We start from the raw sequence: 12,003 nt of genomic DNA, 5'->3' as shown, positions 1-12,003 counted from the left end.
ACTGCCAATGTATAAAAACAACCAATTTGATATTTTAAAGTCAACAAAGTTTATATTTAAATAAAAACACTATGCTATGATGCTATATAGACTACATAATGAAGCTCTAAAACTTTTGAAAAAATTCAATTTAATAAGAGAATCAGCAAAATAATTTGGCTAATGATTAATATTTACAGAAGTTAAATTCTATTGGCATCCTTTCAGACACAGTATTCTCCTAACTATTTCTATTAGTTATTAATTCAAAATATTTGTCCTATTTAACCATGTCTATATTTCCTGTTTGTAATGATATATACAATATAAATTATATATCTGCATAAATATTATTTGCCTTTAACCAGACTACTATCATTTCTATTTACCCTATTTAAAATATTCATTGTTAAATGACTAATAATAACACTTATAAGAGTTAATCCAACTACTTAAAACTGTAGTTTTGCAAGTAATTCAAATATTCTCCTTATTTCATAAATTCCAAAAACACGAAGCAAAGTTCCTGTGGAAGGTGAGTTATGAGAAACTCAACCATCCAATATAAAGAGTTCAAAGCATTCTCAATTTCCCTAAGAGCCTTAAACTGAAGGGAAAAAAAAACTTTATTAAACTGAACTGTCTTTAATATCTGGCTAAAGTACTTCAAATTTCCAATAAAATCAAATACTTACTAAATAAGTCTATATACAAAACTGATTCCCTTGGTATTTAAGTATATAACAACTTTTTAAAGGACCACAATATCAGGGAAAACCTAATGTGAATATAACTAGAGCCTTCAAAACATATACAGTTAAATTACTTTGGGAAACCGCTAGCTAAAAATTTTAATGTGTCAAGAAAAATGTTTCTCTGTGTTTACTCAACAAGAAAACAAATAATATTCACTAAAGAAATATTTCCATTATGTGATGAATACAAAAATTTTAAGTTGGGATCACCATCCTTTAATTTATCTTGAGTATAAAGCGGAAACCAACAGACAACAAATATAGTCATAGCCTCATAAAGACTATGACTTTTCATGTGTCAGAGTTTGTACTGAACAATTTAAGGACATTATGTTGTTTAATCCACAAAGCCACAACATGCAAAAAAGTCAAGTATTAACCTCATTTGCAAATGAGGCTCAGAGAGCTTAAGTAACTTTCCCAGAGTCACAAAGCAAGTAAGTGGATACCAGGATTCAAAACTTCAGTCTCTCTAACCCAAAAGACCTATTCCTGCTACAAGATCATAGCACCTCAGGAGTAATTATTAAGTTTATATTAAATGTAGGAAAGAGAAAAGTAAAATATTTTTACTATATAATTTCAGAGACAAATATAATTCTGTGTGGTAATAAAAGCATTTACATTTAATTCACAGTGTTTCAACTTTTCTAACTGGAATCTTTTAAAACAGTATTATCTCACTTGAATTGATGATGCTTCTGGAAAACTTTCAAAACTTACATTAATAGATAAGATATATTTATCAAATTTTACAAACTAACTCCAAGGGGCGACAAAATGATCTCTTTATTTTGGGGACACAATTAAAAAGCAAGTCTTCTTTGTAAATATGCAATATATTCAAGACCGCCTTGCCTATTTTACAGTGCATTTTTTTTTCAGCATTGAAAACTCTACCAGCACCTTCCTAGTGACAACTTTTTCTGTTAACTTGTACTATGTATCTATTAAATCAAAATTAAATGGATTTGGAATATTATTGAGCCCTAAAAAAGAAATGAAGCTCTGTCAAATGCTACAACAGGGATGAACCATGAAAACACTATGCAAAGCGAAAGCTAAACACAAAGAAAGCACGTGTGGTGTGAGTCAAGTGATGTGAAACGTCTAAAACGGGCAAACCCAGAGATAGAAAGCAGACCGCCAGTTGCCAGGGGCTGAAGGAAGCAGGGAGTGGGTAATGATGGGTAATGAGCATAGGGTTTCTGTCTGGGGTAATGAAAATATTCTAGAAGTAGTGATGATGATTGCACAACTTTGTGAATATACTAGAATCATGGACTTGTACATTTTAAAAGGGTGTGTTTTTTGATATGTGAATTGTATCTCAATAAAAGAAAATTAAATGGCTTTAAATATATTACATATAATACATTCGGTGTGAATAAGTTACACAGGTGTATGCTTAAAATATAAAATTTATGTAATTACCAAGACTATCTGCCTCACCTTATTGAATCCCATTTTCACCACACTTAGTGAAAGGCTCTATTTTGCAAGTGTACATCTTCCTGAATATTAAAAAATCCTTACTATCCAGAATTATGACAATCTCTAGGAGAGTAAGATGAAACTACCACCACAAACTTGTTTTACAACTAAAATTTTTTTTTCCCAATACACCTGAGTTAGTGGCTGTCATGCAAGTGCCACATACAAGCACCTACACAGTTAGAGGATCAATTCGTAAAATTATTGTTTTAAGAGAATTCTTGCTATTAAGTAATATTTGCCTCTAAACCACCAAAAATAATAAGCAGAAGAAAATATATAAGCTAAGTTATAAGGAATTCAAAGGTTGGGAACAAAATCAAAAGTACAAGGATGATATAAGTACTTACTAATTTGTTTTCCTGCATGTATATTCTCTGTAATTTCAGACAGCCCTTAGCTATGACGATCATGCCTTCATCTGAGATCTTGTAACACTGGCCGAAATGAATATCTTTGAGTTCTCTGCATTTTGAGCCCAGCTGTGAACAAAGAGATATGGCTAAATGCTTATAAAATAACAAAGGTAACATATTGTCTAGTGAAATTTCCATACAATTTTTTAAATAGCCATACCAAAGTTAATTGTTTATAAACAACTTTTACAATAAAATATAAGCAATCTATAATTTTTAAAAGTATTGTGTAAGCCTTTCCACCTTCTCATCTATTTCCTTGCTTCAACGCCCTCACACTATATGCCCACCTAAATGCCTAGATTGCTTAACACTTCAAATTCACATCTTCATTTCTTGAGTCTTTATATCAGTTACATCAAGTGGGACACTGGTCCAAGGAATAAAACAGAGGTCCAAGAAGTGAAACAAAGTGCCAGTGAGTGAAAGAATTTAATTCATGAGATTCTAGTTCTACTGCTGACTGCCCCAATTAATCATTTCTCTCCTTCGGCTCAATTACTCTGTGAAAAAGAAAAAAGTCTGAATATGCTACAACTAAATATTCTAATTAGAGTGCTTATCCAATTTACACACTATAGTGCATACACTAAAAATAAAAAGACTAGTGATTTCCTGACTGAAATCCCAACTGTACCTTAAATAATTAATGAACAAGCACAATGTTCCCATTTTTTAAAAAAGTAAGTATCACAAAGAACAAAGTATATGTATTTCTTTTCAAAATCCACAGTGGAGATTAGGTTATCAAAGCAAACTCTAAGAAACTTACTTTAGTAACAATCTGTATATCAAAAATTAGCCAAAAGTTACATAAAAACCATAAAACCCAGTGTTGGCAAGGGTTCAAAGTATGCTAATAACCACTGGTAAGAGTGTAAATTAATAACAAACATTTTCCTGAAGGGCTACTTACCATAAATTTTAAAAACTATTAAAATGTGCCTGGAAAATGCATGATTCCGTTTCTAAATATCTACTAAAAAATTAACTAAAGAGGGATAGATAATTGGATAGATAATAAAGTAAGCATACTAAAATATTAATTATATAATCTAAGCAGTGGATATATAAGTGTTGATTGTAATATTTAAATTTTCCACATAGTTAATTTTTTCATAATAAACTGTTGGAATAATTAACTAAGGATGTGTTGGTAAGATTTATCTATACGAAATTAGAAGAAAAAAATTTTTAAAAACTTAAGGTAAGAATTAGGGTACTTTCATAAAATTAATATATAGCCATTAAAATCAAAGTAAAAACAAAAATTAAAATTAAAAATTTTACATGTTTTTATAGTATAATCCAATTTTATAAACACATTGTGCATATTTAAATATACATATAGGTATATGTATATAGAAAAGAAGCTAAAATATACAACAAAGTGTTAACAGTGGTTAATCTAATTAATGCAATAATGGGTGGTTTTTTCTTTTCTGCTTACCTCACATTTTTAAAAAAATAGCCATTACTATTATAATAAAATCTTTCAAGTTCTGTTTCAAGTACTGATAACATCAAAAAGGTAAGGGACTTCAGTTACTTTTATAGGAGTGGTAATATATATAAGCTAGGTATTTTTTATTATTATTGATTTTAGAGAGAGGAAGAGAGAGAGAAACGTCAATGAGTTGCCTTCCGCATTTACCCCCACCAGGGAGAACCCTCACCCTGGATATGTGCCCTGACCGGGAACCAAACCTGCCACACTGGACACTCCTACCAACCTAGCCACACAGGCCAGGGCAAACTATGTACTTTAATATAGGCTCCACTATCACCAATTACACATTCCACTAGATCTATAAACTCCATAAAGATAAAAGTCTGTGTGTTTTGTTAATTAATGTATCCCTGGTGCATGCCCCATCTTACACTTGGTTGATACTTAGTAAATATTTGCTGAATGAATGAAGGTTGATCAGGATTACACACTATACAAGCCATTTTGAAAAATGTGGACAAATCTAGGAAACCATGATTATGATCTCATAATATTTCATTTAATTCAGGAGTTCTAAATTGGGTCCATGGGTAGAATTCAGAGATTCCAGAAAAGTGAATAAAAAAAAGAGTACATTTTTATTTTTACACTGTCTTCTAAATGAACTTTAGCCTTTCTATCACTTATTAATGTAATCCAAAAAAAATCGTAGTATTTAGCAGTACATGGGACTTGGTCAACAACATAAGTCAAAGACAATTTCATATAATATCACTCCTGTTGCAGATACAATGAAATATCATTTTTGCTCATCAGTATTCATCATGTTCCTTGGATCCGCATCTTATAATGCTTTAAAAAGCATATATATTTCTAGAACAAATGTACAATGGCACATTACTCAAACCTGAGAAAGCTGAATCCAAAGCCAATTGTGGGGAAAGCTCAGAAGCAACTTGATAATCATTAGGGAGTTCCCAACAGGCTCACACATGTCTGGCCATGAGGACAAGGGCGGTGCTGAAACCACAGGATTCTTGAAAGCCTGCCTTAGAAGTAGTTAACCACTCAGGTCATCTCCCATTACTGCACAGCCTGACCCCGCCCACTTTCCCACCAGAACGAAAGACCTGAGTTCACTGGGGGGAGTAAAACAGGGTTTTCGGACTGAGATACACCACACTGCTGAAAATGTGGGCACGACGTGAAAGTTTATATAGTGAATATGGAAGAATTCACACAATTAATTCTATAAAATGTTCTAGGGTAAAAGGCTGTAGACCTTCCAGAGTGAAAGGCCTGACTCACGTGTCCAGCACAAATGACAAAAGTAGATCCATGGTAAGGCAAATCATCATAAAATTTCAGAATTATGAGTGTAAGATAAGATTTTACAGACTTCCAGAGAGAAACAGATTTCATACTAAGGATTAAGAATTTTTTTAAATGCATCAAAATTCTTAACAACACTGAAAGAAAATCACAGGTCAATGCCATCAAATTCTAAAGAAAAATTACTTCAAACTAGAATTCTATACTCAGAGCTATCTGCACTAATCACCACTATCCCAACCACAACTGTCCTGATCTTCCAGAATTTCCAGGCACTCAAGAGTCTATCATTACACCCAGTATATTTCCAAATTTTGCTGATGTGTTCAAATATCTCTGTGCTGCACCCATCCGTCTATCATCCACAGAAAAAACATTCAGAGGGCATCAACCAAACTCTGTAAGAATACCCCTGTTAATGTGCCCTGAATTTAACAAAATTAGTCCTGTATCTAAAAACAGTAGTGGTAGCCCGGTCGGCGTGGCTCAGCAATTAAGCATTGACCTAGGATCCAGGAGACTGCAGCTCAATTCCTGGGCAGGGCACATGCCCAGGTTGTGGACTCAATCCCCAGTAGGGGGCGTGCAGGAGGCAGCCGATCAATGACTCTCTCATCACTGATGTTCCTCTCTCTCCCCCTCTCCCTTCCTCTTTCTGAAATCAATAAAGATATATTTTTTAAAAATTAAAAACAGCAGTAGTAGTACAACTTCTAAATACATCATTCTCTATCCAGGAAGAGAGTGCGAAAGACATTGTAGCTCTGTCCCTGCCAAAATGGAGAGGTCTTGCTTGGTAAGAGTCCTGGCCTCCAGCTGAGACACCAAACAGGTGGTACAACAGAGTAAGAACCAGGCCCTTGAGTAAGGCCTAAGCTAGACCATCCAAATTAGAGAGGTTTGGGAAAGACCTTGGGTTTTTCATAGATCTACCATATAAAGCATAAAACTGAGTGTAAACAAGACCAAGATGATCATCCAGTAATTGCAATGTCTTTTTTAATTAAAAAATCAATGTCTGGTTTCCAGACCAGCACGTAAAGAACTTAGAAGCTGCCACTCCATCCTAATAACAAATAAAAAGCTGAACAAACTAAAAAATCAACAACTCTTCTTATATCCATTGGAAAATAGGTTATGGGAACACCACTGCCACCAAAATTGAAGAGAGAAAAAAGTTGATGCACAGAATCACCACCTGCCGGAGCAGAAACCAGCTAGAACAGACCTCCCTCCGCAGGGACCAGTGCCAGGGCAGGAAATCCTCAACTGTAATTGATCTCCTGTATCAAATAAATAATTTACCCCCATTTTATCCTAGCAAAAATCAGTACCTAAGGAATCTACAAACACCTCAAAATTACCTCCATAATACTTTCCACCCTACCAAGAACACTCTGAAATGCTAAGTAATCATCAGATAAGAATACCTGACTGGCTGATGTGGACTGGATGTATATCACCACCCACCTTGGTTAGATACCGAAAAACTGCTGCCTGAGGGCCCTGCCCGGTAAAGGAGGTTATCAACTTTGTGGAATTTGAGCTCCAACAACAGCTCTCCATTCACACTCAGCCTGTACTTCATTGCTACTTGTACCTGGCACTCTACAGTCCTAACTCTCATTCTAAGTGAAGACCCAAGTAAATGGGTGACCTAAAACACAGAACCCCAGTATGTCATTTTAAGATGTTCTGGATTTTTATCAGTACCAGTCTAGTATCTGGTTCCCTAGGAAAAGTACAAGCCAGATGCCTAGTAATAATAGAAATTCTCCTCTAAGTCAAGAACATCATGTCAAGGGCACCCACCAGTCAACCCAGGAAGAAAGTGTTTAAGGAAAAGGGTGTTGGCAGCCACGTCACTTAAAAGAAGCCAGCCGGGCCTTGGTGGGTAGCCCAGTTGGTTAGAGCGTCGTCCTTGATATGCCAAGGTGTGTGTTCAATCCCCCATCAGGGCACATACAAGAGGCAACCAATGAATGCATAAACAAGTGGAACAATAAACTGATATTTCTCTTTCTGCCCACCCCCCAACCCCGCCCCTGGCCTCCTCTCTCTAAAATCAATAAATAAAAATTTTTTAAAAAAACAAAACACTGACCTTGGCCAGGTGGCTCAGGTGGTTGAGCATTGTTCCACACACCAAAAGGTTGTGGGTTCAATTCCTGGTCAGGGCACATACCTAGGGTGTGGGTACAATCCCTGGGTGGGGCACATACTAGAGGCAACTAATCAATGTTTCTCACACTTTTTTCTCTTTCTTTCCCTTCCTATCTCTCTAAAATCAATTTTTTTAAATCAAAACATTAAAAAAAGAAGTCAGTCCATCCACCCAGTAAGCCATGGTTCATTTTGGCAGTAAACTGTAAATGAACCAGAATAAATAAATACACTAGGAAATGGACTGTCCTTGATTTATCATTTTCTTTACAATAATTATTCAAGATTATTACAAATTTACTCAAAAACATCCAAAGGTATTTTTCAAACTTTTCTATAAAATGTTGGGAGGTGATTTTCCCAGCATCTCAAATTTTAATTAAAATTTTGCACACTACCCTCGAGAATTTACAAAAGAGAATCTGTCTTAAGAAGCCATCTGTTGTTACTGGGTTATTTTTATAATAAAACAAACACCTTAGGAAGAGTATACTTCCGTCAACAAAGAAGCTGGACAACTGAAACCACAACATGGTCCCACTGGAATAAAAACAAGAATTAGTCTTCCAATGTCACATGAAAGCTGCTCAAAACCAGTATTAAGAAAATATTTTTAAAACACCAGGTGTGCCACCTTCAATAGAAAAGCTGTGCCTTTTACTTTTCTTTTCCAATCTGTCATCACTATAACTAATACAGACACGAAAACAGTGAATTAAACCCAACCCACACCTTCTAGTAACTTCACCCAATTATGTTAACTGCTCATGTTTGTAAAATTATAAACATGGAAATTTTAGAATTGGATTCGTTCGTTTCATCACGTGTAGGAGAGTAGCAGAGACTGAGAAACGGAAGGAAGCAAAGCTAATTTTTCAAACTGCCACTTTAAGGACTTGAACTTGAATCTTTTTCCTAGATGTGTATTGTTCAACTCTGCCTTGTTTAAAGACTATTCCGTTCCATACAATGAGCTCCCAAAATATGTGCCAATACTATTTTCTAAGTTATATTGGCATGGTGTACAATAAAACAATCAGAGTAAATAAAAATTCAAAACATATACAAAAAAATCATTTGATGAATCTCTTAGACACTGAAAAGACATTTAATTTCTTAGAAAAACAACAAAAATGCTACTTTAGCACCAATACACAGAAAGCTTTGTTACTTATTACTAATGTTTAAGAAAATACTGTGATTAAAACTTCTTAACTTTAAAAACACAGGAAGCTACCAAGGGTCCATGAACAAATGAATGGGGAGGGGGATGTGGCTTATACAGACAATGGAATATTATTCTGCCATAAAAAGGAATGCAATTCTGACATATGCCACAACATACATGAACCTGGAAACAGTATGATAAAATAAGGCAGGCACAAAAGAATTTACATTGTATGATTCCACTTACATGATGTACCGGGAATAGGCCCAGAATTCACAGAGACAGAAATTCAGAACAGAGTTTACTGGGGAGTGGGGGAAGAAGGCCAGGGGACTAGGAAGTAATTGCTTAATCGATATGGAGTTACTATTTGAAATGATGAAAAGTTCTGGAAGAGGATATTCATGATGGTTATACAACATTATAAATGTACTTAATGACAATGAATTATACAGTTAAAATGGTTAAAATGACAAATTTCATGTATATTTTACCACAGAAAAATCAATAAATTGAAATAGCAAATGTCACTAAAACTTGAGGGGGGGGAACTGCCAAATGACAGTGATATTTGTTCCCAAACCTGTTTTTTCTCATTGTAACTATAACATAGTAAATAGTAAATAAACAGATCTGAATGAGAAGGAAAAAGAAAGCTGAAATTTACTAATACAACATGTGTTTTTGTGCCATTTTAATTTTAGAAGATGCATACAGAGACTATTTCTAGAAATTTCTACAGAGACCCATGAATTGGATTGAGGTGTTATACTGCTAAAATAAAACAAAGAGTCATATAAAATATTAACTTAAAGGATATAATTTCTTACATTTCTTTGAATACTTTGGCTACTGCTTTCGCTTATTTTCTGGCAAGAGCCAAATTGTAATAAAGTACTAGAAAAACTGAAATAGAGTATTATTTTTAATTAACTAGCTCTTTTTACCCCCATAATACATTATCATAGTTTTATGAGATGAGTATAATAGAAATACATTCCATTGGTACAATTATTACTAGCTATTTTTCTGAAAATAAAAGTATCAAGGTGGCATTTTACAAAAAAATACAGTATTCAGCCAAAAACAGCCTGACGTTCAGGTGTTTCACCATAAGTTTAAGAAACATTGTTAGGTAGACTGCAAGGTGGTGGTCTAGTTTCATTTTTTTGCAAGTAGCTATCCAATTTTTCCAACACCATTTATTGAAGAGGCTGTCTTTTCTCCACTGTATGTTCTTGCCTCCTTTGACAAATACTGAGCATAACGGCTTGGGTCAATTTCTGGGTTCTCTGTTCTGTTCCACTGCTCTATATGCCTGTTCTTGTGCCAGTACCAGGCTGTTTTGATTACAGTGGCTTTGTAGTATAACTTGATATCTGGTATTATGATCCCTCCAACTTTTTCTTTCTCAAGATTGCCGTGGCTATTCGGGGTCTTAGGTGCTCTTATATTGGGTACATATATGTTTATCAGGGTTATATCCTCTTGTTGGTTCGATCCCTTTAGTATTATGTAACAACCTTTCTTCTCTCTTGTTACAGTCTTCATTTTGAAGTCTATTGTCTGATATGAATATTGCTATCCCAGCTTTTTTTTTTCACTTCCACTTGCATGGAAAAAAATTTTCCATCCCTTCACTCTCATTCTGTGTGAGTCTTTTGTTCTGAGGTGGGTCTCTTGTAGACAGCATATATTTGGGTCATGTTTTCTTATCCATTCAGCCATCCTGTATCTTTCTATTAGAGCATTTAATCTATTTACATTTAAGGTTATTATTGATAGATACTTATCTATTACCATTTTCATTCTTTATGCTTGTGTTTCTCTCTCTATTTCTACTTCTAATTACAGCAGATCCTTTAACATTTCCTGCAATGCTGGCTTGGTAGTGATAAACTCCTTTAGCCTTTTTTTCTGGGAAGCTCTTTATTTCACCATCTATTTTGAATGATAGTCTTGCTGGATAGAGTAGTCTTGATTTCAGACCTTTGTTTTCCATTACCTTGAATACTTTATGCCATTCTCTTCTGGACTGTAGAGTTTCTAATGAGAAGTCAACTGACAGCCTTATTGGAGCTCCTTTATTGGTAACAGATTGCTTTTCTCTTGCTGCCTTTAAGATTCTCTCCTTGTCTTGAGTTCTTGGCATTTTAATTGTGATGTGTCTGGGCATGGGCCTCTTTGAATTCTTCTTGCTTGGGGCTCTCTGTGCCTCCTGAACTGGTGTGACTTTTTCCATCATCAGGTTAGGGAAGTTTTCTGCCATTATTTCTTCAAACAGGTTATATATCCCTTGCTTATTCTCTTCCCCTTCTGGCACTCCTATAATGCAAATATTGTTATGTTCCATGGTGTCCCACAGCTCCCTTAAACTGTCCTCCTGTTTTTCAATTGTTTTTCTTTTGGGATCTCTGATTGATTTTTTTCCTATCCTGTCTTCTAATTCGCTGATCAGATCCTCAGCTTCCTCTAATCTGCTGTTTATTCCTTCCAGCGTATTCTTTATTTCTACTATGTCACTCTTAATTTCCTTCATAGTTTCCATATCTTTTTTCATGTTGTTGAGCATCCTTACAATCAGTATTCTGAACTACATATCTGATAGATTATTTATCTCCATTTCATTTAGCTCTTTTTCTGGTGACTTCTCTTGTTCTTTCATTTGAGGCTTGTTTTCTTGTCTCCCCATTTTGGCTGCCTGCTCGGGTTTGTTTCTATGTATTAGGTAGATCTTCTAGGACTCTAAATCTTTTTGGAGGGTCTCTGGTGCAGGCCAATGTCAGATACAGTTTGTGACTGGCCCTGAGTACCCTGTTTGGAGCTATCAACAACACTCGGCTTGAGGTCCTGTCTGCTTGGGCTACCTGCAGTTGGACAGGACCAAGATGCACAACAGCATCTGCTTTTCCAAGGCCAGGGTCCAGAAGAAGATCAGGAAAGGATTCAAAGCACTCTGGCTACAGGCTGATTAATCTCTTTATGTAACTACTTTTATAAACAGAACTCAAAAACCACATTTGCTAGAGTCATGTATTTGCTAGAGTCAATCAAAATTATATTTATGATATAAATACACTTTAAAACATTATCAATAAAATACATGTATAGCATTCTAAAGCATTTGTCAGTTTTTACTAACAGAAGGTGGGGAGCGAACCTGCAACTTGATCTGTAGAATCAACAATTCAACCACTTCCTATGTTTATGAGTAAAAAAATAATAATAATCCCAAGAAAATTCATA

The 12,003-nt window shown here is 34.9% G+C and overlaps 1 protein-coding gene across 2 annotated transcripts in view; it reads right to left on the bottom strand.

Moving 5' to 3' along the window:
• Positions 1 to 12,003, bottom strand: part of FBXL17 (F-box and leucine rich repeat protein 17) — a 420,460-nt gene that overhangs the window by 388,132 nt on the left and 20,325 nt on the right. For both annotated transcript variants that reach the window (XM_081133616.1, XM_081133617.1), the window contains one exon: positions 2,579 to 2,710. In XM_081133616.1, coding sequence (XP_080989742.1) covers positions 2,579 to 2,710 — 132 coding nt within the window. The remainder of the gene's footprint in view (positions 1 to 2,578; positions 2,711 to 12,003) is intronic.

This window comes from Miniopterus schreibersii (assembly GCF_964146895.1).
Source record: "Miniopterus schreibersii genome assembly, chromosome: 3".
NCBI lineage: Eukaryota > Metazoa > Chordata > Mammalia > Chiroptera > Miniopteridae > Miniopterus > Miniopterus schreibersii.
The sequence above is the reverse complement of the archived record's forward strand: the minus strand, read 5'-3'. Positions and strand labels throughout refer to the sequence as shown.